This window comes from Pelecanus crispus, chromosome 1, assembly GCF_030463565.1.
Source record: "Pelecanus crispus isolate bPelCri1 chromosome 1, bPelCri1.pri, whole genome shotgun sequence".
In the NCBI taxonomy this organism is placed as follows: Eukaryota; Metazoa; Chordata; class Aves; order Pelecaniformes; family Pelecanidae; genus Pelecanus; species Pelecanus crispus.
This window is the reverse complement of record NC_134643.1, coordinates 223,227,563-223,249,608: the sequence shown is the minus strand read 5'-3', so window position 1 is coordinate 223,249,608 and position 22,046 is coordinate 223,227,563. Positions and strand designations below refer to the sequence as shown.

Below are 22,046 nucleotides of genomic sequence, written 5' to 3'. Positions count from 1 at the left end.
GGCAGCATCAGTTTGCATTAGCATTTTGGGCTGTAGACTGCAATGGCTAAAAGCACACTCCATGGCTCACTCCTGCCACAAAGAATAATGTCAAAGAAAGGGCTGGGCACGAGTGTTACTATTTTGGTCATATCAGGTAAGGTTGCTGTGGAGCACAAGTCAACCACTTTAATCAGTGACCTCCTTGAAAGACTTTGCATCTACGTGTAAGTAGCTGTCAAGCATGATCCATCTATCCATGCTTCAAAAGAACTATCCATGCTTTCAAAAGAAAATAGCAGAGTATTTTCCTTTGGACAATAACTAATACAACTATCAGAACTATGAAATTACAATTTCACAAAGTTTATCAAAACCAGATGTAAAAGGTCCTTGCTTTTGATTCCCTAAATCTTTGTTAGACTCTTTAAAATGTGCTAGTCACTATTTTCCACTTTTGTACTCTAATACACGTTTGTATATTTTTACCACCTGTATTTCTAAACTTTTTCAGAAAGCCAAATGAGTATCCAAGCCTGGCAACTCAGTATGCTTTCATGTTAGTGTGTTCCAGTACATAATTTCCTAACACGTCAGTTTTATCATATTTCATCTTTATTGCCAGAAAGGCAGCATAACTAGAATGTAAGATATCACAAATTAGCCTAATAATGACACCTTATGTGAAGTTATTTAAGTTCTCAGCAATGTACTTATTTTAATTCTTGTATTGTAGTTGATGATTTTAGACACCCACATTTCCTAGATTTTTTTTCTTTTTACGTAAGACACTTCTCCATCCACACACTCTCCAAATCCACCTTGGAGTTTTTAGCTTCCTTCTTTCTACTGCCAGCTGTGAGTATGTTCTCCTCCTGGACTTCACCAGGGCTAGATTTCCACCTTTCAAACAGCTTCTGCGTGGCACAAAAACACAGCCCTTAGGCTGATCTTCACCATCCTACTCCCCTTTGTCAGACAAACACGCATTTGGAGACCTCTACTAGCTTTGCCAGCACGCTGCATCTAGGACACAGTCAGTGTTTTTATTCCTTGACTTATGACTAGTCCTGCTGGTCTCCCTTCTTATAAAGCTTAGGTCCTCCAAAAGCTCCCTTCTTATCATATCAATTTTTCTTACCTGCTGCTAACCTTTCTTAACCTTCATACAGATTGCTGTGTTATTTAGGAGGTCAGCTGATACTGTCTGCTACAGAATCTGTCTTAAGCTTAAATATACATTTCAAGTGATAGTTTTGCTACTTACTGGAAGCATCTTTTGCAAAGCACGGCATTCACATGGCCACTTTAGGCCAGCTTAAGCTAGTTTCCTTTCAACTACCACCTCTAGGCAATACTGGGGGTTTTTTGGGTGGTTTTTTTTATTGTTGCATCCTGCCACACAGCTCTCCACCTTGGATGCTTTTCTGCAACTTAGTGTTTATAATTACAAGAATGCCACACCACAGGCTCTGGAATCAAACTAAAATTTCCACACTTCTATCATCCACTAATTAATACGGCTTTTGTGAACCATCGCAGTTTGTTCTCAGGAGGAAACCATTATAATCCTGGTAGTCATTAATACTAAAAGGCAACGAACGTGCCCTGGCACTTGCGCTACTAGATAGATGTAGATGAGTTGGAAAATAGCCAGGGCAGTACCAGAGGGACACTAAGTGGAGCAGGAAATCAAGCGATTACTCGCACACAAACTTTAACAACCAACTTCATTCAGCATACTACTGGTTCAGGACTTTGCCAACCAGAACTGACTGTTAGGATAAAAAAAAAAGGGTACAGCCTAAGACAACCAAAAAAAGACGCAGTGCTTCACGCTGATAGCCACCATTTTTTTTGGAAAAAGGGATTTGCAAGGCTGGGACTGGTGAGGTACGACTTGCGTGTTATCTATTCTTCAAATACCAATCAAGCCTGTGAGTTCAAGGGTAAGCAGCGCTTTTCTCCAAGGTACTACAAGATCTAAATGAACATAATGGGAAGAAATCTAATACCAAAGCACAGCTGCTGAAACACAGGAATCTTTAGAAATAGGCCTTCCTTCACTTTGAGAAATTGTTTGTTTTCCCCAGACCATTACAGACATCAACAGGGTCACAATTTCTACTGTAGTTCTGAGAAATTCACCGCTGCTCGAGCTTTAAGAGCTTTGTTTGGCTCTTGGGGAAGAGAAATAACTGTATCAGGCTGACGGCAAACTGCATATATGAGAGACTGACAAATGCTGGAGGGTACTAAGAAATACTTAATGCTAAAATGTTTGTCAAGGTTTGTAGAACAGCTGAAGCAAAGGAGAGTTCAGTGTTTTGGGGAAAAGAGGGGAGAGGAGAAAGGGTAATGAAACAGGGTAGAAAGATCATCTTCATGTTATGAACAGTCACAGACCCGGCTATTCCACAGCTGAAACAAACTGTGCTCTTACTGCAAGGCTGGAGGAAACAAAAAAAATATACACACCTTTGTATGAGTTTTATTATTGCTCAATGATTTTCACATTTGGAACCAAACAGAAGATTTTATTGAACGCCACAGCCAAAGCCACTGACACGTTACTCTGCCCCAGCACCGGTGCCCCAGCAGGGAATGATGACGAGAGCCTGCAGCGCAAGGGGAAGGTGCTCCCCACCGCTGGTCCCCAGGCAGGCAGTCAGCAGCTTCCCCGCCATGGGGTGGGCGATGTCCGCAGCGCACCGGTGCAGACTCTGCGTCAGGAGATGCTACTGGAATGCTTCAGCTCTCTCCCCAGCTGCACGCCTGCATTTCCTCCCAGAGCAGCAAAGCAGAGGTTGGCCTGTGAGGATACCAGAGGACGCTTGTCCCAGCTATGGCAGATACAGGTGAAGTCCTGAGTATCTCCATCAACTCCAACTGCCATAAACCTGGAGGAAGGCAGCTGTACCGCAAAGAAGCGTTGCATGGCCCGGAGAGAGATCTTAAAATGGATGCTTTCAAAGAACTGCAAAACAACTGGCTTCGAGGCAGCAGTGAGCACATAGCCACAATATTCTTCAGCAGGATCTTTATTCATCATCTTCCCATCATCTGCCCCTTCTTGCCAGTTCAGTCCTTCAGTAGCTCCTGTCCTCTCCTTCACTCCCCACAAAGGAAGTCCTTCTGTCATTGTCTTCTGCCTCCGGTAGGATATTACCAAGTCACTAAGTAGGTTCTCTTCCCCCCCAAATCTACCAGGTTTCTGCCTGCAGTCTATCAGCTACTGAAGAGCAAAGAAACACCACAAATAGTTACTTGGTTTTAATCTTCATAACCACAATATTGAGTTTTCCAGAAGTTCCCATGAGCTTCTCTGTTTAGTACAGGCCATAAACAAGCTAATCTAAATGTCAGCTTTGGGGTGGGCTCAGAAGTGTGTGTACCAGGCAGTGGGCACTAGTAACTGCACACATGTATCTGCTAACTGATCTCACACTAGACAATATTAGCGTGAAGTAATCCCAAGCAAAAAAAAAAAAAAGCTGCATTCACGGAAGGCGTGGAAAACTCAGGAAGCCCCTGAGCAACAAACATGGACGCAGAGAGAGTATTCTGAGAAACTCTTACAGCTTCTGCAGACCTCTGAAGTTGGCTGGGGCCAAGGACAAGGTAGAGCGCTGATAGATTGCTGGACAAAACATAATGTCCAGTTTACATGTGATGATGGTGTCACACACAACTCTGACATTTCTAAAGTTCTCTGACACAGATAGACCACAACACAGCTTCTTTCAGTAAAGATCATCTCACATTGGCCAGAAAAATGTCCATCAGCATTCCCGGATCTTACATGCTTGTCCTGAAATAAGCCTTAAGACTGTGATTTGGAAGTAATTTCAGAAGTTTTTCCTCCGGTTCTGTACCATCCAAAGCGCACTAAAATTCAACAAAGCCGCCTACCAAAAGCTACCATCCTTCCTCGACGGAGGCACACGGTGCAACAGAACCTGCATAATCCCTAGGAGGGCTGAGCTTTGGCAGGGGCCTCAGATGCCCTGCCATGGCTCATCCGTGCCTGGAGAGCGGCATCCCGAGTTCCTTTTTTCCATTCCACGTGGCATTTTGTCATCTCTTTCAGAGGGGCAGTGTTACTGGAAAGAGACTGGACTGCTCGTCTCCCCAGTACAGTGTTTTCCTGTCTTCTACGTAGAATCATAAGATGATGCAGAGTCTAGTTAAAACTGGCATTGCCAGCCTAAATACAAGAGCACGCTCAGGTGAGCTGACACGCCAGCTCAACGCACATAAAGATACGAAGTCTCGCCATGGAAAAACTAACAAAATAGGAGTAGTTAAAAGAAAGATATGCATCCATACCCTGAGATAATTAATTCCAAGGTAAACTTAATTCATTTCTTAGATGAATAACTGAAAAGCACATGTGGATAAGGCATGCTGACCGTAAAGTCATATTAATCTAACCTGACTGAAGTGTAGACAAGCGGAGTTTGTTCTGCATTAGAGACTTATTTGCCATGAAGTCGGTACAACAATGATTACCCCTGCTACTTACTTTCTCAGAATTTAACCCTGTTATGCTGCTTGAGAATTTCAGCTCCGAGCCACTGGAGTCTACCTTCAACAAATCGGTTAATTTGATGGCTAGAAACATTAGAGGTGTAGAACTTCCATCGTACTCAAAAATGAAACAAGCACAGAAGTAACACATCATGTTCTAAAGTTTACTAGATACGCTTTTATTTTCCAACAGTTTGTTGCTAAGTTAAAAATACTGCCTTTTACTAACAGGTGGTAGATTAATGGCTTTGACATAAATGTTTTGGTTCAGTCCCTAGGTGCAGCAGGAAAGCAACAATCTACTTATATTCTTGTAGCACACAAGTAAGTTCAGCCTGCATCCAGGTGGTAACTACTTGACTGATTCAGAACAGCAGTTAAGTTTCTTACTCATAAAGGAAAGGGTGTGAAACGATACGAATGCTCAGACCTGCAGAGCAGATGAAAAGTGTTACCTCTGACTAGCTGATACAGCTTTATGGAAGAAGCAAGCTTGTAATATTGCTATATCCACACACTTCATGTGTTTAATGAAGAAGATTCGGCAATATATACTGTGTGAATAAACTCCACCCACCCAGCATTACAGACACTATATCAGATGTCAGAACTTGTTCATTTACATAAGAGGACACCATGTGAATTTATCTTTCTGCACTGAAAACAGTTAATAAATCTCAAGTACAGTATCAATTATTAAATTTTAACTGAAATAGCCTTTGACAGTACTTCCATATCACATTTATCGCCTACTTGTAACACTAACCAATCTACTGTGGATATTACATGTTACTGCAATGTATCATGACTTTACCTAAGAGTCGCATCAAACCCCCTAACTTCTGATCAACAGTACGCAAACATGCCTGATATCAAACGTTAAATAAAAGAAAAATCAATCACATTAACAGAACACTCTGCTTCACTACCATCTTCACTAGCAATATACCTAATCTTGAGCTTGAAAGTCTGTCAAACCCCTTGTCATTAGATATGCTTGGCTTTTGCTTGCTCTATTAAACAGCTACAAAGCTTCAGGTGTGTTTCTCCCATACAGATATTCAACAGCAGTTTAAGTCAACATTAATTGTTAATTTCTTCAGAGAACAGCAAGAACCCTTAAGCTTAATGCTGTAAAGCTTTCCAGAGGTACTGGAATGACAATTAAAAAAACCTGACGCAACCCACTGAAACAAAGGACTTCAGCATCCGAATTCATTTGAAAAGAGATGTTCAGTGTCTAGAAGATTTAGAAAAAATACAGCAGCTTGTAGAACACAACTTACTGCTCTGAAGCATAGCAGCTCCAAAGACTATGTTTTTTCAGTTCTACAAAGCCATATCAGGTATTCTCTACTAAAAAAAAATTAAAGAAACTATAAATCGCTTGCACAGATTTTCCACAGCCTACCTGCTGCTAACCTCAGTTCTCATACAAAGACAGAAAAGGGGAAGGGGAGAAAAGATTTTAAAAAATGGGCCTACTAACCAGGCATCTGCATCTCACCATGTCTTTCTTTACACCTCTTAAACCCGAGCCAAGACAGGAACTATTTTTATTATCAAACCCCAAACAAATGCAACACATTCATGCTGTAATTAAGCGACAAACTTCTAGGCTGGGTCAATCTGTCAGGGTGATTGTCAAGAGTCAAAGGAGATAATGAAGTTTGAGCTGTGGTGAGGATACAGAAGAGTGCCTCAGACTGGAAATCCACACACCAAAACACACTTGCTGTTTTCAAGACCACCTTTAGCATGATCACTACTGGCAAGATTTTGATGCAAGTTCACTATTTTGCTGAAAGAATATGCAAAGCATGCATACTTGTTACCATTTCAATCAAGAACAAATCAAACCCCATACTGCTACGAAAAGCCTGCAAAAATTGATGAGCTAAGACAGCCTAACACACTTTGGAAGATGCCATTCACCTCCGGGAGAGGTTCTCCCATTCACACACTAGGGAACCTGGCAAACCAGCAAGCGTTTTGCGTAGTCATGTGTAAAATTAGATCTCTGTTGTGCAAGCTAACATTCTACTAATATTTTCATTCACAAGAGACCAAGTGCTTAATTAACATTTATACTGATTCTCAAGCTATTTACCGACACAAAGGAGGTGGTGATTTGATATCATGGTTCCTTAAACACAGCCCTAAATACAGATATAGTTCTTGCTCCCCTCTATCACATGCATTTAATATTTAAATTTGCAACTGCTCTTCTGTAGCAAGTAAAACTCTTTGTAAAAAAGACAACGTATATTTGTTAGAACAAGGAGAACAAGTATGGGTTTCCTCTGATGATTTGTTCCAGTTTGCACAGTTCTGCCTTTGGAAGCAAGCAGAGGCAAAAGAGATATGGTACCACGGCACGCTGTAGGATGATCTGTACTGTTACCTTAGTTTTGCATCTAAGAGTGCAGCAGTATGGGGGTAATGACATCTCCCAGCCCTCAAAATTTCCAGTTAAAATCATATATTGGGCTGCTTTTTAACAAATCCCACAAGAAACAATTTACTTTTTGAGGCATATCAGCTAGCAAATTTTGTGAGTTACCACTGTCACCATCTTGATCGACACTCGACTTCATTCTTTCCAAAGAAGCGTAAGAGTGTCGTAACTGCAACCCAAGTCACAACAGGGGTTATCCTTGCTTTACGTACATTCTCAAAGGGACTGTAATTATTCTTCATAAAATAAAACCTTCACTAGATCACCCCAGGTCTCATTACTTTGTTTGAATAGTTGCAACTTTCAAATAAATTACGAGCAGGAAACGTTATGCTATTTTATCGTACAGCCTTCCTAAAAATTAGACTATTTCCCTGGCTTCCAGTTTATCCCACCATTCGATAGTGATGGGCAAAATCAACACCAAGCATTCTTATTTTCCTATTCAAACATGATTTACATTACCCACCAAATCCCAAGGAACATTTTAAATTGGTTTGCACATTTTAAGACAAGACCGTACCTGCATACACACAGCTAAAACATCTAACCCGCTACTAATACAGGTTCGTTTGATATCTAAACTAGTCAGACTTCTAAGTAAAACCATTCATACTCGAGCGCTGCTGTCATTACTATTTGCCTTGAAATTCTCACGCAGGAGAGGTAATATGGCAAATTCAAGTGCTGTCTGAGCATTAACAAAAATCTAAGAAACATTTGATAGCTTCCTAGCTGTCAACATCCGCTCAGCATCCATGCAGCATACCTTCCTGTAAGGGAAGGCTATACCTTGTTTCCTTAATAATGAACAAGCTCTTTGTTCTAATTATTAATAGGAAAGAAACTACGACTGTTATACAACTACTGAACAACATTCACACTTGAGCTCCTAGTTCTCCTTGAGGCTCCTGCTATAAAGAAAATAACTTCTACTGGCATCTTCCAAGAGTAACTCTTCAGACAAGACAATACAGGCCATGTTTTTTTTTTAAAAAAAAAAAACCCCAAAACAAAAACCCCCACAAAAACCCACCAAAACCACTTTTGCAACTGCTGAGCATCAAAACAGTGTTACTCAACAAAACCCCCAAACTACTGATTCCCTTCCTTGATTGCAAAATGAATATGGAGTGGGGTTCCAAATAGCCGTTACCTGGCAGTTGAGATTTAAAACTTGGTCCAGATTCTAAGAAGTTCAGAAAAAAAACACTTCGAGGTTTTGTAGCCATTTGCTTAGATTTTGTTATGTGTTACTGTCAATGCAAATCCACTGTCAAGCAATGCTGGTATCAAAACTGAAACTAACTGTATATAACTGAAATCAAAATCCCTTTTGCAATCCAAGGAAAACTACATACAGTTGGCAAATAACAGATGTGCAGGAAAAGAAAAGGACCACTTCAGTTTTCAATCAATGTTTAGCAGCTTTATGACTTGTAGTCTTAAAAAAACACCGCTTTGGGGACTAATTGAAGTAAAAATCATGTAGAGAAATCTAGTCACTGCAACTGTTTTTCCAAAAGCATAAAATACACCAGGTAACAGCTACCAGCACCACAAACCAAACCCTACAACTTGGTTGTATCACAGGAAAAGAAAACCCCTGCCACCCAAGTTATCACACAAAGCGTCAAGAAATCACCCAAGTTTATTCTTCACACCTCCACACTTTTTTTTCTTAGAGATGAGAAAATGCAAGCAAATACATCATCTACACCAGCCACCAGCAAAAAAACCCAAGTAATTTAGAGATGACATTTTCAGAAGCTAAAACTGCTCCCATTTGGGGGGACTGTTCTAAAGCAGTGACAATAACCTGTCCCCTGCCAAACAGGAAGGGCAATGCAGAGAAAAGTTTAAAAATTTGGCAAGTACCAAATCAAACCGTATTGCAAACTCTATAATGCAAGTCATTTGAAAGCTTTTTAGAAAAGCATTATGCAGTAATCATTGTCCTATTGGTAAACCCCTTCGCAGTCATGCAGTTAAAGTCACCAGGAATTTTTTTTAATCAAATGCATATACTTAAAGCACAGGTCAGTATCTCGTCCTTTCATTTTAATTTATTCTGCAGTTCACACAATTACTCTTAGACACCCACTTACATTGTGTCACACAGTAAAAGCATTAGTTTGCTTTACAGACATCACTTTAAAAGGAGTATTTTCATTAAAAATTGCAACTTCTAAGTGCCTTGGTAGTTTCAATGAATAAGTTTTGCAACAGTTTAACAAAACAATGCTTTTTCTAATGAGCCCTTTATATAAGATAAGAAGTACAGGAGTGCTGGGGAACTGAACAAAAATACCTCTTTTGCAGAAAGTTAACCCTGTTTTTAAAAGTTACCAGATCTCACCTGTCTTTTTCATACTGATTAGGTGCTGGACAACATGAGGAGACAGTACATTAATCTCATCTCGTTACATTTCAGCAGCAGCTGTTGTGAACTCACAGATAGGACGTCTGCACTTTGCAAAAAGCAGCTTCCTTTATATGAGGAAGTACCTACACGCCAATTTAATCGCACAACCCCCCTATACAGGGTGGGTTTGGTGGGGAAAGAGGTGAGAGTGAGTGCATTTGGGGGGAAAAGCAGGGGCTGTTGGGCCAAAAGCAGCCCTGAGCTGGGCTTCTCCAGCAGCAGGAAGTTTCTATGGGGCCTTGCCGAGCATGCGCCGTGAGCTCCACGGTCTCCCTATGTGGCAAGAGTGCAGAGGCAACAACCAAACCAATAATAGAGACAAGAGACCAAGAGCAACAAGCACCTTCCCCTCTATATTCCTACCGCCGCCTCCACGCAGCCCTCCCCAGGCTGCTCTCTTGGCCCCGGGCCCTCCCACATCCATTGCACAGAGCAGGAATTAGAGAGTCTGGCAACCAAATCTGCTACTGGAGAGAGAGGAGAGGAGGAGCAGCTTGAAAGAAAACAGTGGAGTGCATAACCCATCCCTCCACCTCGCACAGCTCAGGTGGCGGTGGGGAAGGAGGAAGCAGCGAGCTTGTCCCCCCCCCCGCCCTAACTACAAGAAGGGGCCGAGGGGGAGGAGAAGAGAGGGATGGAGGTGGCACACAATGGCTGGCTGTGTCTGTGGGGAGGAGATGGCCTGCACCAGCAGCCGTGGGGAGAGCTCAGGGCTTCTCTATGACCCCCCCCCCGCCATTCCTCACCCCACACACACACAGAGGGGAGGAGGGGGGGTGAAGGAGGATCAGGACGGTGCCTTGTGTGTCTGTGCGTGTGTCTGTCTGTCCCCTTCTTGTTTCAGGGGAGAAGGAAAAATGGACATATAGATGAGGCGGGGGGAGGGGGGTGGGTGGGGTGGCGAAGCGACCCCCAAGCTGGGTGGAAGGGACGAGATGGAACAGCCCTGCTGCCAGCGTCAGGCCGAACACAGATAGTTATTTCAGCTTATCCCCCTTTCTGCAGGAGTCCCACCAGCACAGAGCTGGGGAGCAAACCCAGGGAAACGGGGCGGGGGGGCGAGGGGGGTACACACAGCCGGCACTGAGAGGGAGGGAGCACGGGGGGGGGTCCCCCACCTCCTTCCCGTGCTCCACTGTGGGGGAGGCAGCTCCCCCACACAAACAGCTGCTCCCCCCCCAAAAAAAAAAAGACGGGCCGTGCTGAGGGGGGAGAGAGCTCCCCCCGCCCCGGAGCGCCGCTCCGGGAATCCCAGGCCCCTCCTCTCCCTCAGCGCGCTCCACCCCCGGGGCCGGGAGGAGGCGGGGGGGGAATAGCCCCGGCCCCCCCTCCGCCCCCCGCACCGCGGCCCCCCTCAGCCGGTCGTACGGGGGAAAAGGGCCGGGGCGGGGGGTGGGGGGGGAGGCGTCCGGGCCGCTCACCCTGGTCTCCGGGCTCCTGCGGCGGCTGCAGGACGCGCTCCAGCTCGGGGAAGGGCAGCTCGGGCAGGTCCAGCAAGGCCCCGTAGCGCTCGAGGAAGGAGCAGACGACGGCGAAGTTAGGCCACGAACCCGGGCAGCAGGAGCCTGCGGGAGGAGGGGGAGGCGGAGATGGAGCCGGAGGAGCCGCCGCCGCCGCCGCCATCTTGGACCTGAGGATGGAGAAGGAGCTGGGGAGGGGAGGGGGAGGAGGGGAGTGGGGGGGGGGGGGGGCGCCGCCGAGCCGCCACTATCCCACAATGCAACGGGGCGGGGAGCGGCGCGCGGCGGCGGCTCGTGCGGCCGGGGGAATGAAAACAAGGCGGAGCGGCGGTTGCGGCGGGGCGGGGCCAGACGTGACGGGGGAAGGGGGATATGCCGCCGGCCTGGCCAATCGAAGCGGGCGGAGGGGCGGGGCCGGCAGGTAGAGCTGGCCAATGAGAGGACGGCGGGCGGTTTCCTCCCCCCGCCCCCCTCCCCGCGGGAGGTGGCGCCCGGCGGGGCAGGGGTCGCGCGCGTGGAGGTGAGTGCGGGCGCGTAACGATCGTAACGGATCCCCTCAGCGTGAGGGGCGGCGGCGGGAGGAGGACGAGGACGGCTCGGCTCGGCTCGGCTCGGCTCCGCTCCGCTCCCGGCCCCGCTTCCCTCCCGGCGGGGGAGAGAGGCGTGAGGCGGCGGGGCCTGGGGGCGCGTCATGCAAGGCCTTGTTTCGGGGGCGGTTCAGGAGCTGTGCCGCCCGCCCCCTGCGTCCGGGCTCCTGCCGCCCCCTGCCCGCTCGCGGTCGCACCCCCCCACGATGCTTCTCTCAGTTCTCCGTATTTTCCTTCTTCCCTTCTTTCCCCCCACGTTGTTTTCAAAATGCTGTTACTCCCTTCACCTCTTACAAGCACCCCACTCTCCGTGACCTCCCCCAATAACTCTCCTCCCTCAGCTCCCCAGCAATATTAACCTACCGAGTTCCCGAAAAATGTTTTCCTACTTCTTAAACTCAACATCTTCCCCCTCCCTACCCGGTTCACTTAAGCCTAGCCTGTCCTTTCTACTTGCCTTTCTGCTGTGAGCTTTTCAATCCCGAATTGCTTTTCTAGCTGCTATATTGCTTCTGAAATTGCAGTGGCTGCAGGGAAGTCGCCCACCTTCACCTGTTGACCCCGCTCCCAGGCAGCGCTGGAGAACTACGTTGTCTTTTGATACCTGACAGGAGTTGTTCTGCCCGAAACTTGACATACACGCATCCACTCTTTCACCTTTATCCTCTTCCATCTCAGGTTGTGCTTTGGATTTTATGAAACGCTCTTTCCTTTGCAGTCTCTCAATAAAATATTCTCTGGTGCGCTGCTCTTGTTCACCTTTTTTATTCTATTTGTTGCTGGTGGCTGCTGCTGTGGAACAACGTTTACCTTCACAGAAGGCAGGTGTGCTGGCAATTTTGAAATCCACCCGCCTGCCCGACCACACTCCAATCTCAACTTTCTTCCCTTTCGTTCTCAGCTATTTTTTTTCTTCCGCCATCCTGAGCCACTGCCTCGTTTCTTTCTCTCAGTATAGTCTTTTTGCATAGACTTGTATTTCACCTCCTTTTTAGCTCTTCTGCTTCCTTCATTTCCTATGTTTTTAAACTCTCGTTACTTTGCATATAGATTCCTGAACCATTTCTCCTCCTCGTCCCTTTGTGTTTGGACTGCTGCGATTTACAGAAATTGCTATTTTATGTTATACTTGTGAGCCGTATAGATATGGTGTCTTGTTGATCTTAAGTGGTACTGTACATTTGTCATAGTGAAAAATTAAAAAAAACCCAACTGATTTGTTGGGCAAATATTTTCCTACTCCGTGCTGATTGGTGATTGGACCATGCCCTGCATCAAGAATGTTCAAAATTCCTGTTAAAAAGTTCATTCTTATGCCAATTTAAGATACTCTTAATTCAAATAACCTGACCTTACTGATATTCCCTGGCAGTGTTATGGGAAGTAGTTTTAGATTACAAATTTTTACTTACGGCTTTTAAGTTTTGTTTCTCTGTTTCTGCTATTTACTTATTTTTGTGCTGTTTGGAAACAATAGTATGGAACCCTTGCTCTCCCATCTGCAGTCTGTGCCCATTTGATTGTGCAGTCCCAGCCTTGTAATACTGTTTGGGTTGGGAAATCTGATATTCCTAATCATTTTATTGTTTGTTCACCTCTGTCTAACCTCGAGGTCTAATTCTGCCGTTTCCTCTCAAAACTAGCACAGGCCAAAATTGTTTTCATTCTTCAGAGCCAGGTTCTGGGTGGTTTATTCAGCCTTTACACTTTGGTTGATGGGTGATTTCAGTCTGTTGGTTATTTCTTCCGCTATAATCTCCCTTCAAGCAGATTTTTGGAAAAATAGTCTTACAAACCCTTGTTTGAATCCACTGCGGTGCGGATATGTAATGAGAGAATCTAGAATATATGAATCCAGGCAAGTTTCGCTCCCCTGTAGCTACTTGCCTGCCTTCCTGTTTGGCAGGGCACATGTGCCACTAACTTGTAAAGGAGCAAGAAAGAAAAGAATCGCCCCGCTGTTCTGTGGAAGCAGTGCCTCTGGCAGGCTTAGTCCTGCGCCGAGTCCAAAGTAATGTGGCTTTTACTTCATGCGACGTTTGCAGCGGGATGCTGAGATCTGCTCCTGGCGATCGGAGAGGAGCATGTCCTGCCTGGCCATCCCTGTCTGGTTTGCTGTAGCGCGTGCAAGACAGGAAGGGAGGATTCCAGGAGGAGTGGAAGCCTGGTAATGCGAAGATTTCTCTTTTGTGAGGACTTTGTCTTTATTCTGTGCCACCAGGGTTCCTATGATCGATTTTTATTCCCCCCCCAATGAATTTGAACAATTAAAAAGATAACTGTGTATCTGGAAGGATCTGCCACTGAGGTTTTCTGCATCAGCCAGGAGCAGAGCTCTTCTTACTGCAGAAACAACCACTTTTCTTTGTAATGCGGATTTTGGACCATCTTCCTCCTGAACTGGAAGGGCAGAAAGGTGACTCCACCCTTGAGACGCATCAGCTGACTGCCGTGCTGGTCTAACGCATTGCCGGGGTATCGCTGCGTGATTCCTACCTTGCCACCGAGTGCCAGAACCGCACCGGCGATCGGATTGCAGCCACGTGAAGGACTGTGAGGCGGGCGTAAGCTTTCACGGTGCGGTGAGGCAGCACTTTCTGAGGCAGAGGCCCTGCCCTACTGATGCCCAGCTGTGATTGTGATGGCAGATCTAAAAATGACTGCGCTTAGTACCAAAAAGCGGTTGGTCTGGAGCAGCGCTGATGAGGCCTCAGCTGGAGCACTCGGTCTAGTTTTAGGCAACAGACACCAAAGAAAGATGCATGCCAGTTGCTGGCTGCCAGGGAAAACGGAGAAAATAAGCAGAGGTGTAGGAAACACGACTGAAGGGATGTGAAGTGTATCTAATCTAAAAGAAGGGGGAAAAAAGACTTAAGAGTTAAGTCCTCAGGAAAGCAAAAGATGGTAGAAAAGACAAAGATTAAGCCGTTCTCCTTGCCCACAACAGAAAGGATTAGAAATAATGGTTTTAAGTTGAAACAATTAAGATTGAGATCAAACATTAGAAAAGATATTTTTTGGGTGTTTAACTGTCCTGAGACATTACATAGGGACACTTAGCCTCTGTAAGGAGTGACCAGGGAAAGAAGGCTTCACCCCTTTAGGTCTCTGAAAGTCTTGTTTGCCATAGCAATATGGTGATGCCATTGTTTTGTTGATGGCTTTTCTATTGGCTTGGTTTGTTTGGGATTTTTTTTTTTAACCTCCTTTACTGTCTTAATAAACCTATGCATGCCAATATGGTTTAGAGGGCCGAAGAAACAGTGTCTCTCTCGGATATTTTAGGAAATTATTATCATCTTCGTTGTAGGTTTTAGGGAGAAGATTAAAACCCAGATATGAGAGGATATTGTGGGACTTGATCCCTGTTGATAGTTTGAAAAGTTGAGCACCCAATATGTGTACAGATTTAGCATGTAAAATGATTTGCCCAAAATCCTGCACAAAATCCCCAAGAGGACTGGTAATTCAACAAATCTGCTGATCCTCGGTTCAATTCTGTTGTCACAAAATCACGTGGATAAAGTCTCTAATAGCGTTTCTTTCCCAGCTCCTTGGGGCAAGGACAGAATTTTCGGGTTCTATTAACGTGCTGCATATGTTAGCCTGATGTTATCTATTAAATATCCTTTTTCCAGACTTTGCTTCAACTTTGTGATGTCTTCACCTGAAATTGCTTCCCTTTCTTGGGGTCAGATGAAGGTGAAAGGCTGCTCTACAACGTATAAGGACTGCAAGGTATGGCCGGGAGGAAGCCGAACCTGGGATTGGCGAGAAACTGGGACTAATGTAAGTTTGCTGTTTACTGTCCATCCTGCATTTTAAATGGGACTCTGAGAATGGTCCAGAGAACAGTTGTTAAAGTTCCAGCCAGAAATTCAGCGGGCTGCTTTTTGCTTTCATCTAATCGTTAGACTTTTCCTGGTGAGAACCGAGCGCGTGTTTCAGAAGTGAGTGTGTGGAGAGGTCAGGGCACTGCGGACGCACAGTGCCCTACGGGTGACGGGGTGTAGCGACTGTTGCCACCCGTCCTCACAGCGACCCTGGCCACACTGCCTTCACACGCCTTAGAGCTCTCAAACAGCATTCTGCGTTCCATTAAGAGTGCAATTGTCATCAGATGCTGGTAATAACCTCTTCTCAGGCTGTGCAAACAAAAGTTGTCTTGAGCGAGAGAGGAAAAAAAATTATGGGAAGTTAAAAAAAAATGACATAACTGACCTTATGCGTTTGGAAGACAGCAACGCATGTGGGCTTAGTTTACGTCCTTTTTCTTGGGGTCCCTTGTACTTATTTCAGAGGAAAAATATGGAGATACGGTGTCATACACACTAGTTTCTCCGTGAAGAGCTCGCGGTCTGGCTAACCACACAATGACTCCTCTTGGTAGCCATATACTAAGCACTTGCCCTCACAATTTTTCAACTTTTATCTGTAAGTGCTATCAGAATTATATTAAAGTATATGGAATAGTACCGATGTTCCAGATTTAGAAGCAGCGCAATGTCTATTGCATTAGGAACACGATGATAATTCTCCCCATGTTAGGGCTCACACTAGGATAGCCGTATTGGCTAGAAAAAAAAAAAAAATCCATACTTCCTAAGCCAAAGTTAAAGCACAAAAGAACTACATACCGATCAGCTCTTAGACCCAGCACCCGCAGCTGCATCTGCGCAGGGGATAGAGCTCTGTTGAATTCATTTTGACACAACTGAAAGGCAGAACCTTTGGTTTTGGAACTTCATCTATAATCTTTGGGGGAATGCAACTTTTTAAGCTGTCAAAGTTCAGTTTATGCAGAGTATATAACGCCAAGAGAAAGGTAGTGCTGTCATGCAAAGATATCTTTACCTTGCAGAGAGAAAGATAGCTGTGTCTGTAACCTTTTTAAATGTATTTCATTTATGGTCTGATTATAAAAAAAAAAAAAAGGAGTTTTCACTGGCTGTTCAGAGGTGGGGGTTGTGTGGTGAGAGTTGCTTTTTGTTTGACAGTATTGTTTTCCTGGTTTGTATGCACATATGACTGGAGAAGCAGAACAGATACAGGAGCTGAAAAGTTCCCAACTAGTTCCCAGCTCAATCACATTTTGATATTCATTCCGACCACTTGAAAACCTGGGTTTCAAATTATAACTGCCTACTAGCATTTAGGAGGCCATGCTTTCCTTTTAAAGTTTCTAACAAGGGATATCTTCAGGTGAGAGATAAAAGCTTTAAGTCCATTACAGTCCTCAGAGGAGTCCTCCAACTGAAACAAGAAAAACAAGTCTACGTTAAAATAACATCCGAGGAGATTAAAAAAAAAAAAAAAGTTGGGTTATTTGGAGAGATAGATTTTTCTGGCATCCTTTTTATATCATCAGGAAGTAAAAAAAATACCTATTTAGGTTTTGCCTTACATAAGTCACTTGTAAAGCTCTGGCCTTAGGTCGGTTCCGTACCCTTGCAGCTGTGAGGAGTTAGGTGATTTGGTTTAAAAATGATTAGCAAGTGATAAATGTGAGAATAGAACTAAGCTTTTCTAGACTGCATCCCCAACTCTAGAAGAACTATAAAAAAGTTAATCCGATCAGCACTGGGAATAGCAGGATTCACCAGGTGCATTTTCAGCACGTTTCCTCATGACAGACTGCAGTGTGCCTACGTTCTTTGAGCATGTTTTTCCTGGGGGTAGGTGGAGCTGAAGTTTGGGGAACAAGCAGTGCTGGTCATGTCCCACACTCTAGTTGGAAATAAATTACTTCCTTTCCTTCTCTGCTATCAGACTGCTGTCTAGTACGTAATTCTTTCATCGGGAAAATTGCATAACTGGCTCTGCAAGATTCTGTAACTAAGCACTACTAGTTCTTACGGCCTTAACCCTTGGGGATGAAAGGCAGCCTCCCTGGCTGGCTGCATTTCGGTGCCATCTGCTAACGGGAGAGAAGAAGTAGGAATCCCGAAAGGAAGACCAGAGAACCAAAAAGGCAAGCAATTCTGCTGCCCTTTCTCTTTCCCTCCAGCTGTGAAATCAGCATCGATACAGTTATTCCATCATGTTACGTGTTTCCTGTAATGACACCGGTTTCCTACAAACAGGTGGAAGCCTCCGCTTCAGAATGTCTTGTGTAACCGAAGAAAATCCTTTTGTTCCATGGCTTTAATGTCTCAGGAGTGCTTATCACATGACAGCAAACCTTCCCCAGCAGCCTAATTATTGTCACTGCAGTAAACTGTACCAGTTCTTTTTGTCTAAGTTTTGAGTCTACTTTAAAACCCCCAAAGGAAAAGCATTACCTCTTCTGTCACACAGATGTACTTGCGGTGACTTGGTCTGAGGAAGCTCTGCATATTGAAGTGACCTCTGCGTTCTAGGTGTGGATGTCAAATGTAAATGGACTAAGGGGAGCACGACTTGGAGAACCGTAAAGGTGAACCGTCTCTCTTGCTGAAATTCCAGATACCAGCCAGGCTAAAGACTTCCTGGTGGGATAAATTTAATCCCCTTATTGGAAGTGGTACCCTACCATGGAAGGTTTCCCTCACCTGCAACTTCAGGAGCTCACGTGTTCATTTCAGCTTGAAAAGCCTTGCTTGCTCTGTTGTGCGAGCCAAGGCATTGATGGGGCTGAGAAGAGAACTCTGACACCTTGTGAGAGGCTGCAGCATCAGCTGCCGATGACTTGGGCAGGGAAAAAGAATAGCAGAGGACCCGAGGACATCGAAGAGTAAAGCTCGCTAGCTAATGGAACAGCAGAAGCCAATTGTTAAGCTGGTGCTTTGACCTTAATTCATTAGAAGAATGTAGTATTTTCTGGAAGTATAAGGAATAAAGATGTATGGGCATCTCCATAAAAATAACATTCTCCAGGAGTCACCATGGCGTTGCCTACTTCAAGTGAGAAACTCATCTCGGTCCTCTCAAAGAACTTAAGAATCCTACCAAGAAAAAAAAAGGGGGGGAAGTAGTATTTATGGTTTAAAAAAAAAAAAAAAATGCACACCAAAGAGGGGCCCGTACAGTGCAGTTGTACAGTATCTTACTCTTGGCCATATAGAGATACATAGAAATTGAATCCAGGAGAAGAATTACTGTGACATAATGTTTTATATTAACATTACAGGGGTATTTGTGGATTCATATGTTTAAAGCCTACTAGTAGTAAATGGGCATACTTCTTTAAAAGCTCAATCAACGTGCTGTTAAAGCTCTTCTTTTTTTCTTTGAGGCGTTTGCTTTCAAATATTCCTTTCTCAAAATTAAGAATAGTTCAGAAATTGAAACTGTTGACTGAAATGAAGCTAACCAATATGTTTCAGCCCTCTTTGGTAAATGAGATTTGCAAAGTAAACAAGAAAAGAATTTAATAATTTTAATTATTTGAGGAGCTCTTGTAATTAAAGTGAGTAAACTTTGGCTTTATTACGAAAAGGTTTTGTTCACTTGAAAACAAATGGCAATATGTTGCAACTTACTGATTTCACTTTAACTTTTAATATTTATAAAATGGTAGTTGTTAGACATAAATGCTGTGGAAATGTGTAATGCATCTCTTTATTTTTAACTGTTTAATAAAGAATGATAATATTGCCATCGATTGATTAACTATCATCCTCTATCTGGATATAAAATACCTTTTTTTAATCACCAACGTTATCTACTCTGTGTATGCAGAAGAGAGGGTTGTGTTACATTTTGGTACTGCTAATTTACCGGCTACTCCGTGGACAGTTTCAAAACACACAGACAAAGCTTTCCGGGTTGATGCTGTCAGATCACAGACTATTATTTTCTTCTCCTGACACTCAGCATTCTCCAGGAGTGCAACCAGCTGACCTTGAAGAAGTTGTCAAGAAGGGTGTCAAAACTGTGGTGATTGGTCGTGGCATGAGTGAGGCTTTGCAGGTAGGTTTTTGTTCTGTGATAAACGTAAACTAGAATGGTTTGTTTTCCCTCTCCTTCTGATTGGGGGTGGGAACAAATCTATGAGGCTTTACTAAGAGGGGAAAAAATTCAGGATGCTGAATTAGCATGACTGCGCTCCTGCCAGGAGTCACTCTCTTCCTGAAAGAAACGTCATTTGAGCTCCTCTGCGTGAGTGTCAATGTCAAGCAGTAAACAGGTTTACGTTCTGCTTACAGGAACAATTTAAACAAGGAGAATTTTTTACAGTGTCGTTAGTCCCCCTCTTAGAATAGGTTATGGACTAGCTCTCTAGCCTGCTGTAAATACTTTGATAATTAGGTATTTTTGTTACTAATGTTGGCAGGGTGTCATTTCAGCAGATAAACTAGCTACAGAAAGCTCAGAAGTGCTGAGTTTCACTTCACAAGAAATATTTCTTTAGCTTTTTGGTGAGGTGAGCAACACCTTACTGAGATTAATTACGTTTAGCTCCCGTTCTATTTCCTTTCCTAAGAAAGGGCTGCATTTTAAACCGTGTTAAGGAGAGATGGGGGTGTGTATATAAAAGTAGCTTTATTGAAGAGAAAAAAAAAATTATATCAATCTTAGAAATACCTGAGCACATTACCAGTTTGGCTACTATCAGTTTCTTCAGTGCATCTGCTAACAAATGTCGTCAGTACCTGTTCTTCAGGCCTTGCAGTGTGTGGGGGGAAAGAATCTAATGCTTGCTCTTCTCATTTCCTTTTCTCTTCTGAGGTTCCACGAGCTACTGTGGACTATCTGAAGAAAAATGGGATCGACGTGTTGGTCTTGCAAACGGAGAAGGCGGTGGAAGAGTACAACGCCCTGGCTGCTCAGGGTGTCAGGGTCGGGGGAGTCTTCCATTCAACCTGCTGAAGCGTTACAGCTCATTCCGCCCTCCTTGACCGCAGCCAAATCACGGACACGCCTCTCCGCTGAATCAAATTACAGTCAACAGAGTGTGGACTTACGTGCCAAGGCATTTGTGCGCTGAGGAGCTAAAATAAAAGGACAGTTTATTGGTTCAGGATTTAAACAACTGGAGTGCTCACAAAAGGGGGCTGTTAATGAAATCATTTAATTACAGAACCATTTCCATACGTTCTTGTGATTGACCTAATCTTCATCTGAAGATTGTCCCTATTCTGGTTACTTAACTTTTCACCTGCTGGCTAAATTAAGATACTATGTTTTGAATACTTTTATTAGGACATGGCCTGAAATTACATTATTGGCTATCAGAATGCAGCCATAAGATAGCTGATGAGTACAATCAAGTGGTAGATACAAAGCTGTGATAAAGAAGCACTTTACCACCACTGTATAAATAAGTTAAAAATTGAAATAAAATGAAAAAGCGAACAACTTTGTACAACTTTGCCTCCTGCTGGCAACTTCAGTCAGGATATTGGCTATGCAGATCTGTTTGTGATGATTCAGGAGCATCACATAATTTAGCACTTTTAAATTTTACACTGAACCTGGAAAAAGGAAAAAAAAAGTGTACAGAGAATAAACATAAAATCTGTGCCTTAAAGAATTTTCCTATTAATTGTAAAGATTGACTTGTGCAATACATCTATTCAAAAGTCCCTATGTGCTTAAAATCATCAGGAAGATTTGTCACGAAACTAGAGTTTGCAGGATAAAGTGTTGATCTTTAGGCAATCAGTCTAAATTGCTGCTAGAAAGCTGGGGATGGATGCGAGAGTTCTTACTTGTCATTGTTATCTGATGATTTAGACGTTGTGCCAACCAAGCATACTATTACACTGAAAATTTAAAAAGTTCTCTTAGTTGCTGTTCTTGGTGGGCTTCTGTTAATATTACCAGTTAAAAGTTACCTACTGTAGATTTTTTTTTTTTCCCCACCAGGCTCACTAATCCTTGATCTGTGCATATTAAGTCTGTGTCTGTTAATGAAAGTACAGTGATGAGGCTATAAAAGCCCTGAGACGCTTCGAGCTATCCAAGTAGTAGCAGAGAGGCTTAGATTGGTGTGAGAACACACCGACTTTCCCAAGACCCACGAATAACCCTTCACAAAACACTACGTTCTTTTTCTGTTCGTTTGCTCTAGCAATCATTTAAAACCTTTTATCTGATAAAATACAACGTGGTGTAAAAGCCAAGGGAAAGTGAGCACTTGGAAGTTTTATCTTGCAATCTAATTACAGCAATGCTTTCTATTAGTGTAGCTATATTTGAGGCAACATCTTACCTAAACCAGCCAGAACTGCCTTTCCAGCTGCATCTGCGTTCTCTGACGCAGCAGCGGGTATAATGCTCCTCGCAACTGCTGTGACGTCGTTCTGAATGACTTGCATGGTGTGAAGTAGAAGATGAACCACTGACCCAGAAGACCGTCGTCATCCCAAGGGAATGCCGGCAGAACCAGTTCCTACCAATCTGCAGACTGTGAAGACTTTTTGCATTAAATGTCGTTATCGTATAGCAGAGCTGGTTTGACTTTCTTGATCGCAGTCATATATTTGCATTATTTCATGAGCTTTTGGGCCGTAAGGCAGCTTTAAATAGGAGGAGGCTTTGTAAGGCTTTTACTGAGAGGACAAGTCCTTTTTTTTAAGTACTGCAGTATGCGTGTTACACCATTAGGAGAAGTTGAGCAAACAACATCTTTCACTTGCAGGGTAGGGTTTTTTTTCCTTTTTTTAAAATATATTTTCATATTA

General features: G+C 43.8%; 1 protein-coding gene and 1 long non-coding RNA gene across 7 annotated transcripts; one reads left to right on the top strand and one right to left on the bottom strand.

Annotated features, from left to right (window-relative positions):
* Nucleotides 1-3,004: 3,004 nt before the first annotated feature.
* Nucleotides 3,005-10,850, bottom strand: LOC142597179 (uncharacterized). The gene is made up of 2 exons (XR_012831995.1): nucleotides 10,814-10,850; nucleotides 3,005-3,214 (listed from the first exon to the last, which is right to left on the bottom strand). It is a non-coding gene; the product is annotated as an uncharacterized LOC142597179 (long non-coding RNA).
* Nucleotides 10,851-11,341: 491 nt separating this feature from the next.
* AAMDC (adipogenesis associated Mth938 domain containing) lies at nucleotides 11,342-21,810 on the top strand. Of its 6 annotated transcripts, none has more exons than XM_075727875.1 (4): nucleotides 11,342-11,372; nucleotides 15,078-15,228; nucleotides 19,234-19,329; nucleotides 20,089-21,810. In XM_075727875.1, exons 2-4 carry the CDS (start codon nucleotides 15,097-15,099, stop codon nucleotides 20,227-20,229), a joined length of 369 nt encoding a protein of 122 aa, XP_075583990.1. In that variant the 5' UTR covers nucleotides 11,342-11,372; nucleotides 15,078-15,096; the 3' UTR covers nucleotides 20,230-21,810. The 6 variants fall into 6 exon arrangements, with proteins under 6 accessions (XP_075583990.1, XP_075583988.1, XP_075583989.1 ...); XM_075727873.1 differs by having other exon boundaries at nucleotides 11,356-11,372; nucleotides 13,346-15,228; XM_075727874.1 differs by lacking the exon at nucleotides 11,342-11,372 and adding an exon at nucleotides 11,658-14,003.
* Nucleotides 21,811-22,046: the final 236 nt, after the last annotated feature.

Excerpts from the sequence above, each read along its gene's own strand:
- AAMDC (XM_075727873.1), top strand. The coding sequence starts at position 15,049 with ATGTTATCTATTAAATATCCTTTTTCCAGACTTTGCTTCAACTTTGTG. Across the intron at positions 15,229-19,233 it reads GGCGAGAAACTGGGACTAAT|CATTCTCCAGGAGTGCAACC; the intron begins GTAAGTTTGCTG and ends CCTGACACTCAG. Across the intron at positions 19,330-20,088 it reads GCATGAGTGAGGCTTTGCAG|GTTCCACGAGCTACTGTGGA; the intron begins GTAGGTTTTTGT and ends TTCTCTTCTGAG.